An 18,057-nucleotide genomic window follows, 5' to 3' on the forward strand; every position below is an offset into this window, starting at 1 on the left:
AAAAATATTAATTTTTATTAAAATGTTCTATTATTTTGTTAATGATGACTCATTTATTTCAGCCCTTTGTATTCAGCATGTCTTTATCGAAATAAACCTATGTTTCTATGAAAGTTGAAGCTTTTGTTTTTTCGTGGCCCACATACACTTACAGCTTGTTTATTGGCCCGTGTTAGCCTTTGCGTTTGACATGCTTGCCTTATATGTTACCTGGGAAACCAAGTTGGCCCCTTCAGGCTCACCTTGAGGGTTTCAGAGGCTGTGGCTGCAGCTGCCCCCGGAAAGGCTGAGGAGAGCCTGGAGCAGGCAAGGGGAAGAGGAGCTCCATGGGCCCGAGGAGGAGACAGGGTGGGAAGGAGCAGGGGTGAGATACGGACACCCGAACTCCGGGCTCTCCCGTGCCTGCTGCTTGGGATAGAGGATCTCTGAGTGGGACCCAAGGGGGCACACAGCATACGAGGCCTGGCTGGATGCCCTTCCTGGGACAGACTTGCCCACCCTGGTCTGTCACCCGGGTGCACTCTGCTGGTCCCCATCACAGATGGCTTGTTTTGGGGTTCCACCTCCCACCTGCCTGCCCAGCCGCCACCCTCAGGCCACCAGGTGCCTTCACCTCCACCCAGCACTTGCCTCCACGTCTGCCTGGACCAGCACAGGGTCCCTCACAGGCAACATGGCCCCTCCCCAGCCTCTCACCCACCCCTTGGGAGGTGGGCTGAGGCGGAGCCCAGCTGAAACCCCCTCAAACGTCCCCTCCACTGACTATGGCACAAGGGGACAGCAGAGGGCAGGGCTGGGGCCCACCCTGCTTGCTGTGTCTCCCTCCAGGAAGGTTCCTGCCCGTCTCTGGGCAGCCTTGACTTTCCTCACCAAACTCGGAGTGAGGAATCCTCACAGCGCAGGCGTCTGGGTGGCAAAGCCCCCTTCTTTCTCCAGGGCCCGGACAGAAGGGATTTAGAATCCCGAGCCCAGGGCTCCTCGCTCAGTCTGGAAGTCTGGAAGCCCAGGAGGCGCGGGGTCCTGCAGGGCCTCCCCTCCTGGTTTGGGGCCATTGGGCATTAGAGCAGGTGAGAGGCAAGCCCTCCACGTCCGCCCCTGGCCTACTGCCCCCATCGCCACTGAGCAGACATTGGGCTGAGATCAAATCCGCTTTAATGGGGGGTGGCTCCCAGGTCCTGCCTGGGTCCCGGGGGATGGGGCGCTGGCCAGGCCCATGGCCTGCTTACTCTTGCCTCCTTGTCTCCCCTTTTTGGTGGCTGAGGCACCAGACTTTCTCTTGCTGGGGGGCTCGGCCCGAAGCACAGGGGCTGCAATGGTGATGGCGGGGGGCCCTGGGCAGGGTGGTGGCTCCTCGTCGAGCGCCTTGAAGTTGAAAAAGTAGTCCACGTTGGACACAGTGTCCAGGATCTCGGGCACGCTGTAGTCGAAGGACAGCAGCTCATCCGGCAGGTGCAGCGAGCGGATGTCGCTGGAGGAGTCATCCCCACCGCCCCCGCTGTCGGGCAGGGCTGGCCCCGGGGCCTTGCGCAGGGACACCTCGGGCTCGGCACCCCCTGGCAGGCAGTCGAAGAGCTTCATGGCGTCTTCCAGCAGCACCTTCTCAGGCAGGACGAAGGCCCTGGCAGCCTCGGGGGACCTGGTCTCTCCCGCCTCCAATGGGGCTGCCTTGGGGCCCCCCGGGCCTGGGGGGTACAGCAGGCCCGGCCCAGTGCCACCGCCCTGCAGCTCCTTAGCAGGGAAGGCTGGGGACTCCCCAGGCATGAGGAACTGGCTCAGGCGACCCTTGAGGTGGCCATAGCCCCCGGGGGGCAGCGTGGCCTCAGCAGGCAGTGCGATGACGACAGGCGGCAGCTTGTTTTCCTTGGGCAGCGGCGGGGGCAGGGGCACCAGGCCTTCCTTGAGCAGGGGCGGGGGCAGCTCCACGAAGGCGGGGGCTCCCCCATCCCCCATAAAGCCCAGGGTCTCAGGCCCGGGCCCCTCAGGGGGGAAGTAGGGCAGGAGGTACTGGGGGCCCCCGGGCACTGGCTGGAAATGGGGGTATGGTGGAGGCGGCACCGGGGCCTTGAGGTAGTGCTGGGACTCTAGGAGGTAGGTGCTGGGTGAATTGGGGCCCCCAGCTGGCACCCCACCACCCGCCGCTGCCAGCTTGTACAGGGACGACTGGCCAAAGTCGGTGGTGGCCCACTCGATTCGGTAAATGCGGGGGTCAAAGAAGCAGCCGCAGGGCGCCATCTGGAAACCTGCGGGCCCAGGAGGGTGGCCCTGAGAGGGCAGGGCTACAACCCGCCTGCAGGGGAGGGAGAATGAGATGGGGGCCCTGAACCCGGGGGCCTGTGGACATGAGCCTGGGCTTGAGGGACCCGTCAGGGCCATGAGCAATAGGCCTTGTCTAGACGGGGCACAGACCGTGGTCCGGGAGCCCTTTTGGAAAACAAGGGCATGAGTCTTGCTTCGAGGAGCCTCGGAGGCCATGGTGGAGGCAAGATGGCCCTGCCTCCCCCAACCCACTCCCGGGTGCAGTCAGGGTTGGGAGGAGGCCAGTACCTGCTGGAGGGCCTGGAAACACCTCTTTCTCCAGGTTTGGGGGGTGATACAAGTTGGAGGAACCTGTGAACAAAGGCAGGCTGGCAGTGGGGTCCTGAAGCTGGTGGGCAGAGCCCCCCCCCCAACCCCGCTGCTCCCTGACGCGTACCCACAGTGGGGAGAGGCTCTGTGCAGGCAGGAGTGGGCTGGCTGCCTGGCCCCTCGGTGCCATCCAGGCCCCGAGGGCTGAAATCTTCTTGGGGGGCTGCAGGAGTGTAGAAGGGCTTCGGGTGCTGCATGGGGGGTGGGGGCCCAGCCTGGGCAGGCCCAGAGGGTGGCAGGTGGGAGCACAGGCAGCCCACCCAGAGAACAGGCTCAGAGGTCGTGCGGAGTTCTGTTTGCCTGGTTACTCCGGGCAGCAGGTTCCAGCCCGCTGGTCAGGATTCCGGGTATTGGAGGTGGGGGAGGGTGGACAGGGATAGAAGGGAAAACCAAGGCAGCCACAGACAGGTGTCACGGTGTGGGGCAGATCCTGGGCCTAGTACACTGCCTTCTGCCTTTACCAGCAATGCCAATCTAATAGCTCTGAGGCCCCTTCCTCCAGGCAGCCCACCCTGATCCACACCCCCACAGGCCAAAGGTCCCCCTTCATGGTTCCCCCCAGAAGCCCCAGCGGCTTCTTTATGTTCAAGGCCTCTCTGGGCATCAGCAGTGGCCTGCCGGGCGACTTTGGTGAATGAGGGAGGGAGGAAGAAGGGAGCTGTCAGGGACAGGGATGGACAGGTGTCCAGGGAGAGCTCCCAGGGGTGGGAAGGGGCAGCCTCGGGGTCACAGAAAGGCCCGAGTTTTAAAAGAATGAAGTTTATTATCTTCTCACTCGCCACGGCGCCTCCGAGGCCCTCCCACCCCTGCAGCTACTTGTATGCATTGGCCTTGTGTTTTGGCACGAAGACGAAATTGGGTGGCACAGGTCCCAGCAGCATCTCACTGTGAGGGCAGGCGGAGGGCAGGGTCAGGCCTGGGCCACACCCCCCCAACCCAGGACGTGCACCCCCTCCCCCGGCTCCTCGATCCCAGGCACCTAATGCGGATCCAGTCGGTGGCCCTCTGGCTGGCCATGAGCGTTTCCAGGTAGTCTCGGCCCAGGTAGTAGGGGGGCCGCTCGTTGATCCTCTGTGGGAGCCGCTCCAGCAGACCCACAGGCACATACCTGCAGGCAGGTGGGGACAGGGTGGGCCAGGCTGGCCTCACCAACACCCGCCCCGCAGCGGCCCCACACCCACCTGCACAGGAAGGAGAGCCATTCGAGGAGGAAGCGGCGGGTCTTCTCCACGCCCTGCGTGTCCGAGCCCCAGTGTTCCAGGCCGTAGTTCGTGAAGTCCCGCAAGATGTCCAGGCGCTCGGATGAGGAGATGTCCCAGTGTCGCTGCTCCTTGATCTCCGTGAACAGCCATGGCTTGAGCAGGGCACCACTGCGGGGCGGGGAGTGGTCAGAGGCCCCAAACCCACAGTCCCTGTCCCTCCAGCTCTGCAGACAGACTCTCCAGCTGTTCCAGAAGCCTTGAAGCCCAAGAGTCCCAACCCGCACCCCAAGCCAACAGCTGCAGAAATTTCTAGTCCCTCCGGCCCCGGCCAGCTGCAGGCCTGCCATCTCTCTGCACAGACAGCCACCCGCTGGGGATAAATGGACCAGGAGGCCAAGCCGTTGGGCTGAGGCACTGTGACAAATGGGACAAAGCTCAGACACACACTCACCCTCCCGGAGCTGCAGGCCGGGCCCAGGGGCAGCTCCAGATAACCCCCAGGCCCCGGGCCCACCTACCGGGCAATCATGATTCCAGTGACACCGGTCTGCATGGCGCAGTTAGCGTCCTCATAGGATAAGATGTCCCCGTTTCCTGAGGGGCAGAGATAGGGCCTCAGGGAGCTGCCTACAGGCAGGAAAGCCAGCTCCGGGGGAGTTCTTGCCAGCCCAGCAGCCCCCACTGGGGCAGGGAGGGGTCTCAGGTGAGAGTTGGGGACCCACCGAACAGGGGCATGGGGCTGGCCGCCGCCACGCACTGCTTGATGTACTGCCAGTCGGCCAGCTTGGTGTAGCGCTGCTCCCGAGAGCGGCCATGCAGCTAGAGGAAGAGTGGCCACACAGGGAGGGGAGGCAGGACATCAGAGAGAGAGAGAGAGAGAGAGAGAGAGAGAAACCCAGGCTGAGACAGACAGAGACAGACAGACAGACAGAGACATGGAGGGAGATCCGAGATGAAAAGGAAGGTGGAGAAGAGAGAGACCATTAGAAGCGGTAGCTGGAGTGCCCCCGAGGCCTGATACCCGCTGCACCCCGAGACCCACCGTGACCAGGGCTGCCCCCCAGTCCCGCAGCTTGGGCAGCAGCCTGTGTGCCAGGTTCACACGCTCCTGGACGCCCGTGCGGATCTTCACTGTCAGCGGCACATCCAGCACCTGTGGGGATGAGTGCGGTCAGCAGGGCGCAGAGCTGGGCGGGGGAAGGTGGGGACATCTCGGCATACCTGGTCCATGCCACGCACAATCTGCTGAAACTTGGCCGAGCGGTTCATGAGGGCGCAGCCCCCACCCTGGGAGAGACAGGCGGCTGGAGCAATGGAGGGCAAGACCCAAGCCGGACCCAACACCCCTCACTGTCCTTGCTGTGAAAACGGAAACTGAGGCACAGGGACCCCCGTAGGTTCCCAGAGACTGAGGCAGGATGAGGCCAGCTCCCTGACCCCCACCCTATCTACAATCTGCCCACTCTGGGAATCCAGGGCTGAATGGTCGCTACCTTCTTGTACACAAGGTCGATGGGGCAGCCAACGTTGATGTCCACGAAATCCACCTCGATGGTGCGGTTCAGCAGCTCTGCGCACTTGGTCATAGTGTCCGGGAAAGCACCCTCCAGCTACGGCAGGTGTTGGAGCAAAGGAGGTGAGGGGCCAGGGCCAGTTCAGACCATCCCTGCCTGGCCCCACGCCGGCCCCACCCCGGCCCCATCCCCAGGCATTAGCCCTTGGAGATGCATCAGGCTGGCCCGGCCCCCTCCCCAGGCATTAGCCCTTGGAGATGCATCAGGCTGGCGCCCCCGGCCCACGGCCGAGGCGAGAGGATCTGGGAAGTGACACCTTGCTCCAGATCTTGGCAGTTGAAAGCCCCTTCTCCCTCTCTTTCTCCCTCCCTTGTGGCAGCACCAACCTGGACACCAAAGATGTCCTCGCACGGGTGGCGTTTGAGCAGGGCCCACTCGGACGTCTGGCCTTGCAGCAGGTTGGTGCAAACAGCCATCTCCCCACACGTCACGTCAGCCCCGTAGCGCTTACAGATTCGCCGGAAAGGCAGGTTCCCACACTGGTGGCAGTGGGGGACACAAACAGGTAAGGGTGTGACAAGCAGGGACCCCAAACTCCTGCCCCCACTCCACTGCTAGTGTCAACAGGAATGCACAAGACTGGCAGGCACTGGGCACTGTTGGAGTGACCACACTGCCACCACCCAGCCCACCCACGTGGGTCCTACCGTGGTGAGGGGGGCCAGGTACAGTTTGCCACTGATGTCGAGCTGGAAGGAAAGAAAACACCACTGAGGCTCCACCCTCCAATCTGGATTTTGAGGCCTCCCTCCTCCCCACAATCTAGAACATGCTGAGCTTTGCCCCACTGGCCTAGCACCCTTTTTCCTCTTAATCTCTGCATATATCAACCAATCCATCAATGAGAAATGGTCTTTTCTCCATACTCTCTTCTGGATAATTTCTAGTCAACTATCAAAACCCCAGTCCCAATGCCCCCTCTTCCATGAAGCCTTCCCCACTGCCTCCCTCTGCTTCAGCCCTGACTCTCTGGGGCTGGGAGGTGTGTCCAGCTCTTTCTGCTCCCCATTGCTAGTGTCCTCAACAGGAAGCCTGTGACACATACCTGCCTCTTCTCACAAGACCGAAGCCTGACTATGTCCTCATCCGTCAGGGGCCCGCAGGTCTGCATGGGGCTGCTGGGAGGGGTACCAGTGCAGGGCGCCAGGGGGGCCTGCTGGGTATCACAGTTGTCCTGCCCTGGGGCACTCTCAGCCCCTGGGACCTCAGGGACAGTGGCAGAAGGGGTGGGGCTTGGTAGGTGGCCCTTGCCAAGCTGGTGCAGGGCCTGCTCGGCACGCTCGAAATGGATCTTGCGCTTTCGCAGCTGCTGCTGCAGAGCTTTGTCCAAGCCGTTGCGGACGGGAGGGGCTGGGACCACCTCCTCCCGCACCAGATTCTGGCCCTCAGGCCCCAGATGGGCCCCAGCAAAGCGGCAGGTCACACCATAGGGGCACCTGCCATAGTTCTCGAATAGTACACAGCGGGGGCCCAGGTCAGCCGGCTTGGTCTCCAGGTAGCAACTCACATCGTGTAGGAAACGACAGCGATCACCAAAAAAACACTTTGCAGCTGATTCCTGCAGGGAAGAGGGAGGCAGTGAAAGAGGACAGGGAGAGGCGGGGGTAGCCAAGCTTTGAATCAAAGATCCTTCCCCTCCTGGCTGTGTGTCATTGGGCTAGTCAGTAACCTCACTGTGCCTCAGTTTCTTTATCTGGGAAATGGGAACAATAATGCTTTTTACATTACAACATCATGAGGACTGAATGGGGGGCAGAGAGGCTCCAACTGAAGGCTTCCGGGACTTGATAGTGACAATGACACTAACCTGCACAATGGAGGGACAGAGCCTGTTCTTGTCATAGTGGGAGGGTTTTATGTGAGGCCGGGCCTTGTTCTGACCCCGAGCTCTCTTCTGAGTCTGAGGCTGCTCGAGGTGCTCAGCTGCCTCCTCCGTGGCGCCCTCTCCTGGCTGTCCATCCTCCAGTCGGATCCGCTTGGCCTCAGGCTCAGACAGGTCACAGTCATAATGGTTTCCTCCCGCGGTTTCCTGGCTGGGCTTCTCCCGCCCTCCAGCTTCCAGGAATTCATGGAACTGCTCCTTGGTGGTGAGGTATCTGCCACCGGAGGAGGAGGAAAAGGAGGGCTCGTTGAGGGAGCCCCCCACCCGCCAGAGTTCCACTCAATGAAAACTGGGGAAACGGGCTGAGGACATTCGTCTCTGCTTCCATGCTCTGCTGATGGGAACTCACTATTTAAAACTGGACATTTGCCAGCCTGGGAGCACCTCAAGGCTACAGGAACGCCCTATTTTGTCTCGGCGTTCTCCCAGCCCGGAATGTTAAGCCAAGTACAGTATCAGGCATGAACGTCCTAGGCCACGTTAGGCTTAAAAGAAACTACATGTCCCAGCATGCCTTACAACGGGACCACAGCCGCCACACTTCCCAGCACACCTTTCAGCCCTACAGGCCCCAGCCTGCCCCGCGAATCTCTTAAGACAGAAATCTCACGCCCAGCCCGGGTGGCCCAGGGGTTGAGCGTGGACCTATGAACCAGGAGGTCGCAGTTCGAGTGCCGGTGGGGGGGGTGTGGGCTCGATCCCCAATAGGGGGCACGCAGGAGGCAGCCGAACGATGATTCTCATCATCGATGTTTCTATCTCTCCCTCTCCCTTCCTCTCTGAAATTAATAAAAATATATTTTAAAAAAGAAAAAACTCAGCTTAAGTACGGCTGACTGGAGGTGCACATGCGCTAGTCCCGACAAGCGCTGGAACTACAGTCCCCAGCCTGCATTGCGGCCCCCGCCTCAAACCCCGCCCACCTTAGCACGCCCCGAGGCGTCCTTAGTGTGACAGCCTCCAACGTGTTCTATCTCAGGTACGGCCGCGGAGGAACAGCCCGGACTGAAGAAGCCTGCGAACTTCCCGCCCAGGGCTGCCCCTCTCCCGGCATGCACCACTCGAGCCGCCCTACGGGTCCCGGAAGGCCCCGTGAGGTTTTCTCTCAGTCCCGGCAACTCACCGAGATTTAATGGGCGCCACTCCTCGTTCCAGCGCGCCGGCTCCTAAGTCGCCACCGCCACCACTCTCTGCTGGGGCCTCCGCCGCGGCCTCCGCCGCACCCTCCGCCATCCGCCCCCTTCTCTCTTTGGAGTGTAGCGAGGCCTTCCGGGTCGCGCGTGTGTCCGGGCCGCTCGTGCTGAGAAGTGCGCATGCCCGGGTCGCTCCAAGAGACGCCATTGTACGCACGTCGACGTAATGGGGGCGGGGCGTGCGTGGGGGTGGGGCCTCTGGTAGCACGTGGGAAATGTTCAGTGTCCTCGAGGGGCTCGCAAGCTGCCCTCCCGCGGACAGCAGTCTGGCCACAGAAGTGTTTTGTGTTCTTGCCGGGTTTTTAAAAAAGTGTTTCAGGTGGAGGGAACAGCCAGTGCAAAGCCCTGAGGTCGGACCCCGCCTGGGGTGTTGGAGAAACGGCAAGCCCCATGTGGCTGGACCTGAGTGAGCGAGGTGGCGACGGGGAGGAGGGAGGGCAGGGAGGGGTCGTGCCGGGCCTCGCGGCCTCCTGGGAGGACTTGGCTTTTACCCCGAGAGAAGTGGAAGGGCTGTCAGCAGGGAGGCAGAATCAGCCACTGTTTGTGACAGCCCCCCTCCACCCCACCCCACCCCCGTGCCCTGTTGTGCCCGCCTAAAGCGCCCTGTTTCTGGCGGAGGTTTGGTGCTGGGCTCTCTGGACCCTGCCTGCGAGGGTCGAATCCCAGCCCTTCCACTTACCAGCTGGGGACTTCGTTGTTTAATTTCTCTGTGCCTCCATCTCCTCATCAGAAAAATGGGGCTGATAAAAACATCTCTTTTAGAAGGCAAGAATTTAATAAATAACAGTCAATAAATGTTAATGACTACTGTTCTTATTTCTTTATTTCTGTTATTTGCCCTGAATTACGTGAACCCAGTGCCGGGTGGGAACGACCAATCCCTTCGATTCCCTTGCATTTCGTTGCAAAACTCGACAAAGCTTTCCCTGGGAGGGACGTGACGCAGGGAGTGTGCACCCTGCTCAACAAATGGAGAAGATGGGGACCTAGGTCCTAGGTTCACTGAAAAAGGATTTGCCCGAGGCCACAACAGGCTCCGAACTAGCTTTGCAAGAACTGGGAGGAAATGGAAGTGGGCAGGGGAGCAGTTCGTCTTCCATCACTGGCCTCGGCTGCCCTCTGTAGGACAATCGGAATAAAACTGGAGTCGAGGAATCTAAAACTGGAAGGAACTTCCGCAGTCCTTGGGAGATCTCTTGCCCACCTCCAGGGAGGGAGCTCATTCCTTCCCAAGGGGCCTGAGGTTCTACCAGTCGTCTCCCCCTGTCCTCCCACAGGCACCCATGACCAGTCTGGGGAGACAGACCCATAGCGCAGGACCGCAGGAATATGGCCTCCAAGGAGAGCTTTCCCAGGGTTCCATGGCTCTGCCCTAAGGTGCTCTGGCCACTCTGTGTGGGGTCAGGAAGGTTTCCTGTAGGAGGGGGGCTGTGGACTGGCCATTGATAACCATGACATTAATATTAATGACATAATATTAATTACCCATTATTACTTATACTGTTTAACAATATAACATTACTTTTTTTTACCAGCAGCTAAACCATTACTGAGCATTTACTGTGTGCCCTTTTCATGCATTAACTCCCTTATTCTCTCTGACTGTGAGTGGGAGTGACTGGAATTTATTCTGACTCTACCTGAACTCACAGGCTGCAGTGGTCCCTGGCTCGGGACCACTGTCCTGAGCCTCCGCTACTGCCTCTCTCCGCCCAGAGCTTCCTGCCAGCTTTTCCTCCAGTGTCTCTCCAGTCCATCTCCTCTCCCATTCCAGGCATCAATGTCTTCTCATCCTGCCCCAACAGCCTTATCCTCCCACAGCTCTTTCTTTTTATTTTTCTTCATTGATTTTAGATATATATATATAGAGAGAGAGAAACATCAATTTGTTGTTCCACTTATTTATGCATTCATTGGTTGCTTTTTTTCTTTTTAATGTTTTTTTTTGCTTTCAGAGAGGGGGAGAGAGAGAGAGAGAAACATCAATGATGAGAGCGAATCACTGATCAGCTGCCTCTTGCACTAGTGATAGAGCCCACAACCCGGGCATGTGCCCTGACCGGGAATCGAACCCGTGACCTCCTGGTCCATAGGTTGATGCTCAACCACTGAGCCACAATGGTTGGGCCATTGGTTGCTTCTTATATGTGCCCTGACCAGAAATCGAACCCTCAACCTTGGCATATTGGGACAATGCTCTAACCAACTGAGCTACCTGGCCAGAACCCACAGCACTTTCTAATACATATCTGACCATGGCCCCCAAGTTCCTACATGACCCAGCCTCTGCTGCCTTCCCCAGCTTCATCCCTTATGACCTCACTCCCTAAACTCAAGCACCAAGTTCATTTCAGACTTCCCATGAGCCAGTCTTACCTCCTAGTCTTTGTATATGCTCTTCCAGGAAGTCCATTCCCTGCTCCTAGTCACCTTGCTCATTATACTCACACTAGAGGCCCGGTGCACAAAATTCGTGCACTCAGTAGGTGGGGGGGCCTCAGCCTGGCCTGCGCCCTCTCACAGTCCAGGAGACCTCGGGGGATGTCCAACTGATGGTGTAGGCCTGTTCCCAGGGGGAGTGGGCCAAAGTCAGACATTCTTAGCACTGCCGTGGAGGTGGGAGAGGCTCCCGCCACTGTTGCTGCGCTTGCCAGCCTTGAGCCCGGCTGTTGGCTGAGTGGCACTCCCTCTGTGGGATCAGGTCAAAACCAGCTCTCCAACATCCCCCAAGGGGTCCCAGATTGCCAGAGGGCGCAAGCCAGGCTGAGGGACCCCACTGGTGCACCATCAGGGCCAGGGAGAGTCGTGGGAGGTTGGCCAGCTGGGAACCGACCACAGGAGGGCTCCAGGGCGTGTCTAGCCCATCTTGCTCAGTCCTGATCAGCCGGATTCCAGCAGCAAGCTAACCTACCGGTCGGAGTGTCTGCCCCCTGGTGGTCAGTGCACGTCATAGCGACTGGTCAACCGGTCAACTGTCTGCCCCCTGGTGGTCAGTGCGCATCATAGCGAGCAGTTGAGCGGCCTTAGCAGCATAGCTTTGATTGGTTCAATGGTCGACCGGTCGACCAGACACTTAGCATATTATTATATAGGGTTTTCTCACCGCTTTTTCCTCTGGAAGCCTCTCTGATGGCCCCCTGCTCGAGGGGCAGCGAGGGCGCAGCATCCCTTACAGGCTTACAGGCTCTGCAGCTGCCTGAGTGTCCCCCATCACCGTTCTGATTACTCTGGAGGCTACCTGGCCACTTCCCTACTGGACTGTGAGCCGAGAGAGTAAGGAAGTTGGGTCTACCTCGGTCACTCTGTGACCCTGGCACCCAACACAGGGCCTGGCTCACAGCAGGTGCTCAATTAGCACTTCCTCAGTGAATACATCTTACCATGGCTGGGAAACAGACATGGGGTAGGACCTGCTCGAGGGGTCCCACCTTCACTGAGGTTGTGGCAGGGGGCTGAGGCCTTCCCAGGTGTCACCCTGGAGAGTGTGGGGACATTGAGGAAGGTGAACCAGGCTTGGGTCATTCTCCAAAGCAAGAAGGAGGTGGGGGGGAAGAGAATGAGGCACCCAGGAGGGGTTAGTGTGGGGCCAGGGCAAGGCAACGGGCACTCCTCTCAAGTCCCTAGCGCTCTCTCTGCCTACCTCTATTATTCCTCCTGTTACTGTCCCAATTTTTTTGATCCTCCTTTGGTATTTCGTTGTGTGTCCCTCAGTCTCTTTTCTTCCTTTCTCTGCATTTCTCTTTCCCTCCATGTTTGTCTCATCTCTCTTCACATTTCGTTATTTCTCTGTGGGTCTCTCTCTGCATCTCTCTGTCTCTCCCCCCTCCCCTCACCCCGCTCCTCTGTCTCCCCCTTGCCCTGTAGTCCATCCTGTCCCTTTCTGCCAGGCCAGATGGGGTTGCCAGCAGCGAGGCAGGTGCGGCTGGGCTTGGTGCCCACCTCTGCTGTGGCTGCCCCGGATTTGTGGCTGCGCCTTCTTTATCTGGGGCTGCAGCTGCCCCTTATCTTCTGGCTTCAGGACACGAGACCGGGATTAGGGCAGCCCGGGGCCAAGGACATGAGACAGCAGGGCAGGCGGGTGACCGAGAGCCAGATGCCAGGGTGGATGTGCTGCTGGGGCTGCTGTGTGTGTCTGAGTGTGTGTGGGGGGAGGCTGATGGTGTAGACACATTTACAGCTGTGACTGCTGAGTATGAATGACTTTGGGGGTATCTGTGTGTGTGCCTGTGAGCATGTTTATGTGTCTGAGTGCATGTGTGTCCTCTGTATGTGTGACCGTGTACACATTTGTGGCTTTTGTGTGTGTGTGAGGGGTTAATGGTGCAGCACATTTGTGCCTTTTGAATTTGTGTGTGTGTGTGTGATGCTGTATATATATATTTGCAGCTGCCGTTGCTGAGTATGAGGTACTTTGGGGTGTGTCTGTGTGTTTACTGTATGTCTTTCTGTGTGCGACTGTACACATTTATGGCTTTTGAGGGGGAAGGTCTGTGCCTCTGTGGCCTAGAAAGCTTCTCACTCCAGCCCCGCCCTGCAGTGCCCACACGACCTCAGGCCCGGCCCCCACCCGGCTCCCTCCGGCCACCCTGATGGCTTTCCCACCTTGCCGACCCAGAGCCTCCAGGGGCAGGACTCTTGACCTACGACCTGTGGCTGTAAATGGCCCTGTGGGGACTGCCACCATCCCTGCTTTTCCCATCCTCGCCTTGGAACCGGCTCCTTCCTGCCGCTCACAAGCCTCAAAGGCCTCACCTCCTCTGGCCCCTGGCACCCTTGCTCTGACCCCGGCTGGGTGTGCACACCCAGCTCTGTCCCCAGTCGGTGCACTGAGGCCTTTCTTCCCCTCTCAGCACCATTTAGCTGGGTGGGAGTGTCTGCCCCCTGGTGGTCAGTGCACGTCATAGCGACTGGTCAACCGGTCAACTGTCTGCCCCCTGGTGGTCAGTGCGCATCATAGCGAGCAGTTGAGCGGCCTTAGCATATCAGCTTTGATTGGTTCAATGGTCGACCGGTCGACCAGACACTTAGCATATTATTATATAGGGTTTTCTCACCGCTTTTTCCTCTGGAAGCCTCTCTGATGGCCCCCTGCTCGAGGGGCAGCGAGGGCGCAGCATCCCTTACAGGCTTACAGGCTCTGCAGCTGCCTGAGTGTCCCCCATCACCGTTCTGATTACTCTGGAGGCTACCTGGCCACTTCCCTACTGGACTGTGAGCCGAGAGAGTAAGGAAGTTGGGTCTACCTCGGTCACTCTGTGACCCTGGCACCCAACACAGGGCCTGGCTCACAGCAGGTGCTCAATTAGCACTTCCTGAGTGAATACATCTTACCATGGCTGGGAAACAGACACGGGGTAGGACCTGCTCGAGGGGTCCCACCTTCACTGAGGTTGTGGCAGGGGGCTGAGGCCTTCCCAGGTGTCACCCTGGAGAGTGTGGGGACATTGAGGAAGGTGAACCAGGCTTGGGTCATTCTCCAAAGCAAGAAGGAGGTGGGGGGGAAGAGAATGAGGCACCCAGGAGGGGTTAGTGTGGGGCCAGGGCAAGGCAACGGGCACTCCTCTCAAGTCCCTAGCGCTCTCTCTGCCTACCTCTATTATTCCTCCTGTTACTGTCCCAATTTTTTTGATCCTCCTTTGGTATTTCGTTGTGTGTCCCTCAGTCTCTTTTCTTCCTTTCTCTGCATTTCTCTTTCCCTCCATGTTTGTCTCATCTCTCTTCACATTTCGTTATTTCTCTGTGGGTCTCTCTCTGCATCTCTCTGTCTCTCCCCCCTCCCCTCACCCCGCTCCTCTGTCTCCCCCTTGCCCTGTAGTCCATCCTGTCCCTTTCTGCCAGGCCAGATGGGGTTGCCAGCAGCGAGGCAGGTGCGGCTGGGCTTGGTGCCCACCTCTGCTGCGGCTGCCCCGGATTTGTGGCTGCGCCTTCTTTATCTGGGGCTGCAGCTGCCCCTTATCTTCTGGCTTCAGGACACGAGACCGGGATTAGGGCAGCCTGGGGCCAAGGACATGAGACAGCAGGGCAGGCGGGTGACCGAGAGCCAGATGCCAGGGTGGATGTGCTGCTGGGGCTGCTGTGTGTGTCTGAGTGTGTGTGGGGGGAGGCTGATGGTGTAGACACATTTACAGCTGTGACTGCTGAGTATGAATGACTTTGGGGGTATCTGTGTGTGTGCCTGTGAGCATGTTTATGTGTCTGAGTGCATGTGTGTCCTCTGTATGTGTGACCGTGTACACATTTGTGGCTTTTGTGTGTGTCTGAGGGGTTAATGGTGCAGCACATTTGTGCCTTTTGAATTTGTGTGTGTGTGTGTGATGCTGTATATATATATTTGCAGCTGCCGTTGCTGAGTATGAGGTACTTTGGGGTGTGTCTGTGTGTTTACTGTATGTCTTTCTGTGTGCGACTGTACACATTTATGGCTTTTGAGGGGGAAGGTCTGTGCCTCTGTGGCCTAGAAAGCTTCTCACTCCAGCCCCGCCCTGCAGTGCCCACACGACCTCAGGCCCGGCCCCCACCCGGCTCCCTCCGGCCACCCTGATGGCTTTCCCACCTTGCCGACCCAGAGCCTCCAGGGGCAGGACTCTTGACCTACGACCTGTGGCTGTAAATGGCCCTGTGGGGACTGCCACCATCCCTGCTTTTCCCATCCTCGCCTTGGAACCGGCTCCTTCCTGCCGCTCACAAGCCTCAAAGGCCTCACCTCCTCTGGCCCCTGGCACCCTTGCTCTGACCCCGGCTGGGTGTGCACACCCAGCTCTGTCCCCAGTCGGTGCACTGAGGCCTTTCTTCCCCTCTCAGCACCATTTAGCTGAGGGCGAGGATGGCGTTGCCACAAAAGAGGCCTGAGCCTAGTTTTGGGGAGCCTCTTGGAAAGTGACACTACCCATCACCGAGGGCCTGTGCTGGGCACAAAACAAACCTGGTCGTCTGCACGTGGGGGATGGGGCAATGCTTAGCGTGTGGAGATGGCTAACGCTCCAGCTGGGGACAACTGGAGGGAGGAGGGCACAGAGGGCACCGGGCCACCTCCACCCCCGAAGGGCTGGTCCCTGGGGGTCCTGAGGTACAGTCCTGGGCCTTTGGGGCCTGGACCAGCTCCTGACGCTAAGATGGAAACTTCTCCACCAGCCAAGTCCGAGTCTTGGCCAGCGGCCGCCAGACTCCCACAACCTCTGCCTAGGCCTCCACCCTTGAACAGAACACTCCCCTTGGGAGCAGTGACTGCCCAGGGAGGGCAGGGGGCCAACCCGTGCAGACACTGGTGGAGGAGTGGCTGGAGGCAGTGACTGGATGTTCTAGAGTCATCCATCCCCAGGTTTGAGCCTCTTCCTTACTGAGTGACCTTGGGCCAACATCTTGACCTCTCTGATCCTTGAGTTTCAAAACTGCCAGGTGGGCACGGAGCAGGCTGGGGAGGGAAAAGTGTTGCCTGGGGTACCTGGGGGAGAATCCCAGGAGCCTGGGAAGGAGCAGAACTAATTCCTGGGCAAATACCTCAGGCAGGTGAAGGCGTCAGTTCCAGGGCCCCAGCACTGTCCCACGCCGGCCTTAGCTTTGACCCTGGGGGCAGCCGGCTCAAACTAGCCACAGGGGCCAGGTGCCATGGGTGCTCCCTGCTCCTGGCCAAGCCTCAGTCTCTGTGTATCTGTGCCCTGAGGAGGCCACAGTCCTGACCCCTGGCTTCACTGTTAGTGTAGGAGGGTCAAAGCTCAGTCCCACCCACTCCGCCTCGCAGGGTCCCCAGTATGGGACAAGGAAGGTTTAAGAATAAGCATTGTAAATACCCGTGTTTCCTGCTCATAGGACCAGCCTCCGAGTCCCCCTGGCCTCCCAGGCAGCCAGGCCCAGAGAGCTCCTTTGAGGGGGGTGAGGGCTCCAGGGCAGAGGTGCCTTCATGCACCCCGGTCCAGCTACACTGAGTCAGCTAGTGTGACGAGGTGTCTGTGTCCAGGGGTTAAAAAGTGTGCGTGTGTGAGTTGGTGACAGAGTGGCTGGGGTGCTGGGTTGTGTGAAGTGACACACTGGTGTGTGAGGGTGTCACACTGGTGTCTCATGTGACCACGTGGGGCTGGCCGTGAACAGAGCTGGGTCTCTGGGGGTGTGAATGTGATGGGGTGTCCTCCACATGTGTTTGTATCAGTGTGTGCATCCTTGAGTGCGACACATGCCCCTGGTGGAAGGTGGGTGGGGATCCTGGTGTCCCCACCTCCTGTCTTCCGTTCCGCCTACCCCAGAGGAAGAACCAAGTCTTTCAAGTTGCTGTTGCCAGGGCAACCATTTTATGAGCGTCCACATGGTAGGCACATGTGCATGTCCTGCTCTCCATGTGCCTGCACGCCCCTCCCCCAGGGCCCCCCACCTCAGTGGGGAGGGGACAGAGGCGGTGTGGGGTGAGCAGGAGGTGGCTGGGGGCAGCTGGTGACAGCTTAATGTGGCTGGAGGGGTGGGGTGGGTTCCTGGCAGGGCGCTGTGTGTGCAGGGAAGCGGTGCCTCCCAAACTGACCCAGTATGTGCACACGCGCCGGCATCTCCGCGCTTCCTCTGTGTGTGCGGCTGTGGGGTAGGCAGCCTGTGCTTAGGTGGCACCTGAGTGTCTCGGGTTTTCCTGTGAGCTCTGTGTGCGCTAGCGTGTGTGCCAGCGCCTGGCAGCATGGGAGTGTGCAACAATATGCCAAGTGTGCGCGATGTGCTCCGGCAACCCTGCTCTGCCCCCTGCAGCTACTCTGGAGGCCAGTGGTGTGATGATAAGAGTATGAATGTCATGTGTGTCTGTGTCTCTATGGGGAACTGTGTGTGTGTGCACGTGCTGGGCCAGTGTGAGCTTCGTGTGTGTCCCAACGGGAGTGAAGTAAGGATACCTGTGTGAATGTGAGCATCAGCGCATGTCCACATGGGAGGGTGTCGGTGGCTGTGACCGCTGTGTGTGTAAGGATGGCGTTCAGGTGTGAGAATGGGCATGGCGGTGGGCGTGACCCTGCCTGGAACAAAGGTTTGGGGAATCTCTGTGCGAATGGCCAACAGTGCCCTGCCCTGCCCTCCTGAGTGTGTGGGTGGCAACGCTAATAGTGAAGGACACTTGGATGCTGCTCACCACGCGTCTGGTCCTTTGGACAAACCAACCCCACAGATGCTGCACTTTCCATTCTGGACGGGACCGGCGGCCGGCGGCCCGCAGCACGCTCACTCTCATGCCTCACCGAGTCACACTCCCGCCTACATCCCGCTTGCACTTGCGCCGCGCCGGACGCACGCGCTGTGCACACACCCAGCCGCCCCAAACTCGCTTAAACTCGTGTACAATGGGTGAGGCTGGCCAAATGCCCCCGTGTGTGTGTGTGTGTGTGTGTGTGTGTGTGTGTTGGGGATGGGGGGTGGGGTCCTACGAGAGCCCAAACTCATAAACCCGGCAGCTGGGATCGGAGGGATGCAGGCGACCTGGGCCAGAGAGAGGAGGACCCAAGAAACCAGCAGTGAGAAGCCGAGCACCGGGGCCTAAGAACGCAGGTGCCGGCCCGGACGGCGCGGGGAGGAGCCTGAGCGCTGGGGGCCAGGGCGGGGCTGCAGGGGTGTTTCTCCGT

The 18,057-nt window shown here is 59.2% G+C and overlaps 2 protein-coding genes across 4 annotated transcripts in view; both read right to left on the reverse strand.

Moving 5' to 3' along the window:
• Positions 1 to 1,151: 1,151 nt before the first annotated feature.
• PRR22 (proline rich 22) lies at positions 1,152 to 3,279 on the reverse strand. Its single transcript, XM_005884391.2, is given in 4 exon segments — positions 1,152 to 1,193; positions 1,195 to 2,240; positions 2,545 to 2,607; positions 2,693 to 3,279. Coding segments are annotated over 4 exon segments (1,281 nt in total). The 5' UTR covers positions 2,823 to 3,279.
• An 89-nt stretch (positions 3,280 to 3,368) lies between these two features.
• DUS3L (dihydrouridine synthase 3-like) overlaps positions 3,369 to 18,057 on the reverse strand; it is a 15,047-nt gene continuing 358 nt past the window's right edge. Inside the window, exons 2-14 of one of the 3 annotated variants that reach the window (XM_014531884.1) lie at positions 8,407 to 8,583; positions 7,209 to 7,497; positions 6,447 to 6,959; positions 6,049 to 6,090; positions 5,728 to 5,880; positions 5,321 to 5,437; positions 5,049 to 5,114; positions 4,870 to 4,980; positions 4,550 to 4,646; positions 4,346 to 4,421; positions 3,807 to 3,995; positions 3,605 to 3,733; positions 3,369 to 3,510 (exon numbers count right to left, since the gene is read on the reverse strand). In XM_014531884.1, coding sequence (XP_014387370.1) covers positions 3,438 to 3,510; positions 3,605 to 3,733; positions 3,807 to 3,995; positions 4,346 to 4,421; positions 4,550 to 4,646; positions 4,870 to 4,980; positions 5,049 to 5,114; positions 5,321 to 5,437; positions 5,728 to 5,880; positions 6,049 to 6,090; positions 6,447 to 6,959; positions 7,209 to 7,497; positions 8,407 to 8,516 — 1,965 coding nt within the window. In that variant the 5' untranslated portion in view covers positions 8,517 to 8,583 and the 3' untranslated portion in view covers positions 3,369 to 3,437. Of the gene's footprint in view, positions 3,511 to 3,604; positions 3,734 to 3,806; positions 3,996 to 4,345; positions 4,422 to 4,549; positions 4,728 to 4,869; positions 4,981 to 5,048; positions 5,115 to 5,320; positions 5,438 to 5,727; positions 5,881 to 6,048; positions 6,091 to 6,446; positions 6,960 to 7,208; positions 7,498 to 8,406; positions 9,237 to 18,057 lie in introns of those variants that run through there. The other 2 variants (XM_005884389.2, XM_014531885.1) reach the window with 2 other exon arrangements.

The sequence above is a fragment of the Myotis brandtii genome, unplaced genomic scaffold (assembly GCF_000412655.1).
Source record: "Myotis brandtii unplaced genomic scaffold, ASM41265v1 scaffold827, whole genome shotgun sequence".
NCBI lineage: Eukaryota > Metazoa > Chordata > Mammalia > Chiroptera > Vespertilionidae > Myotis > Myotis brandtii.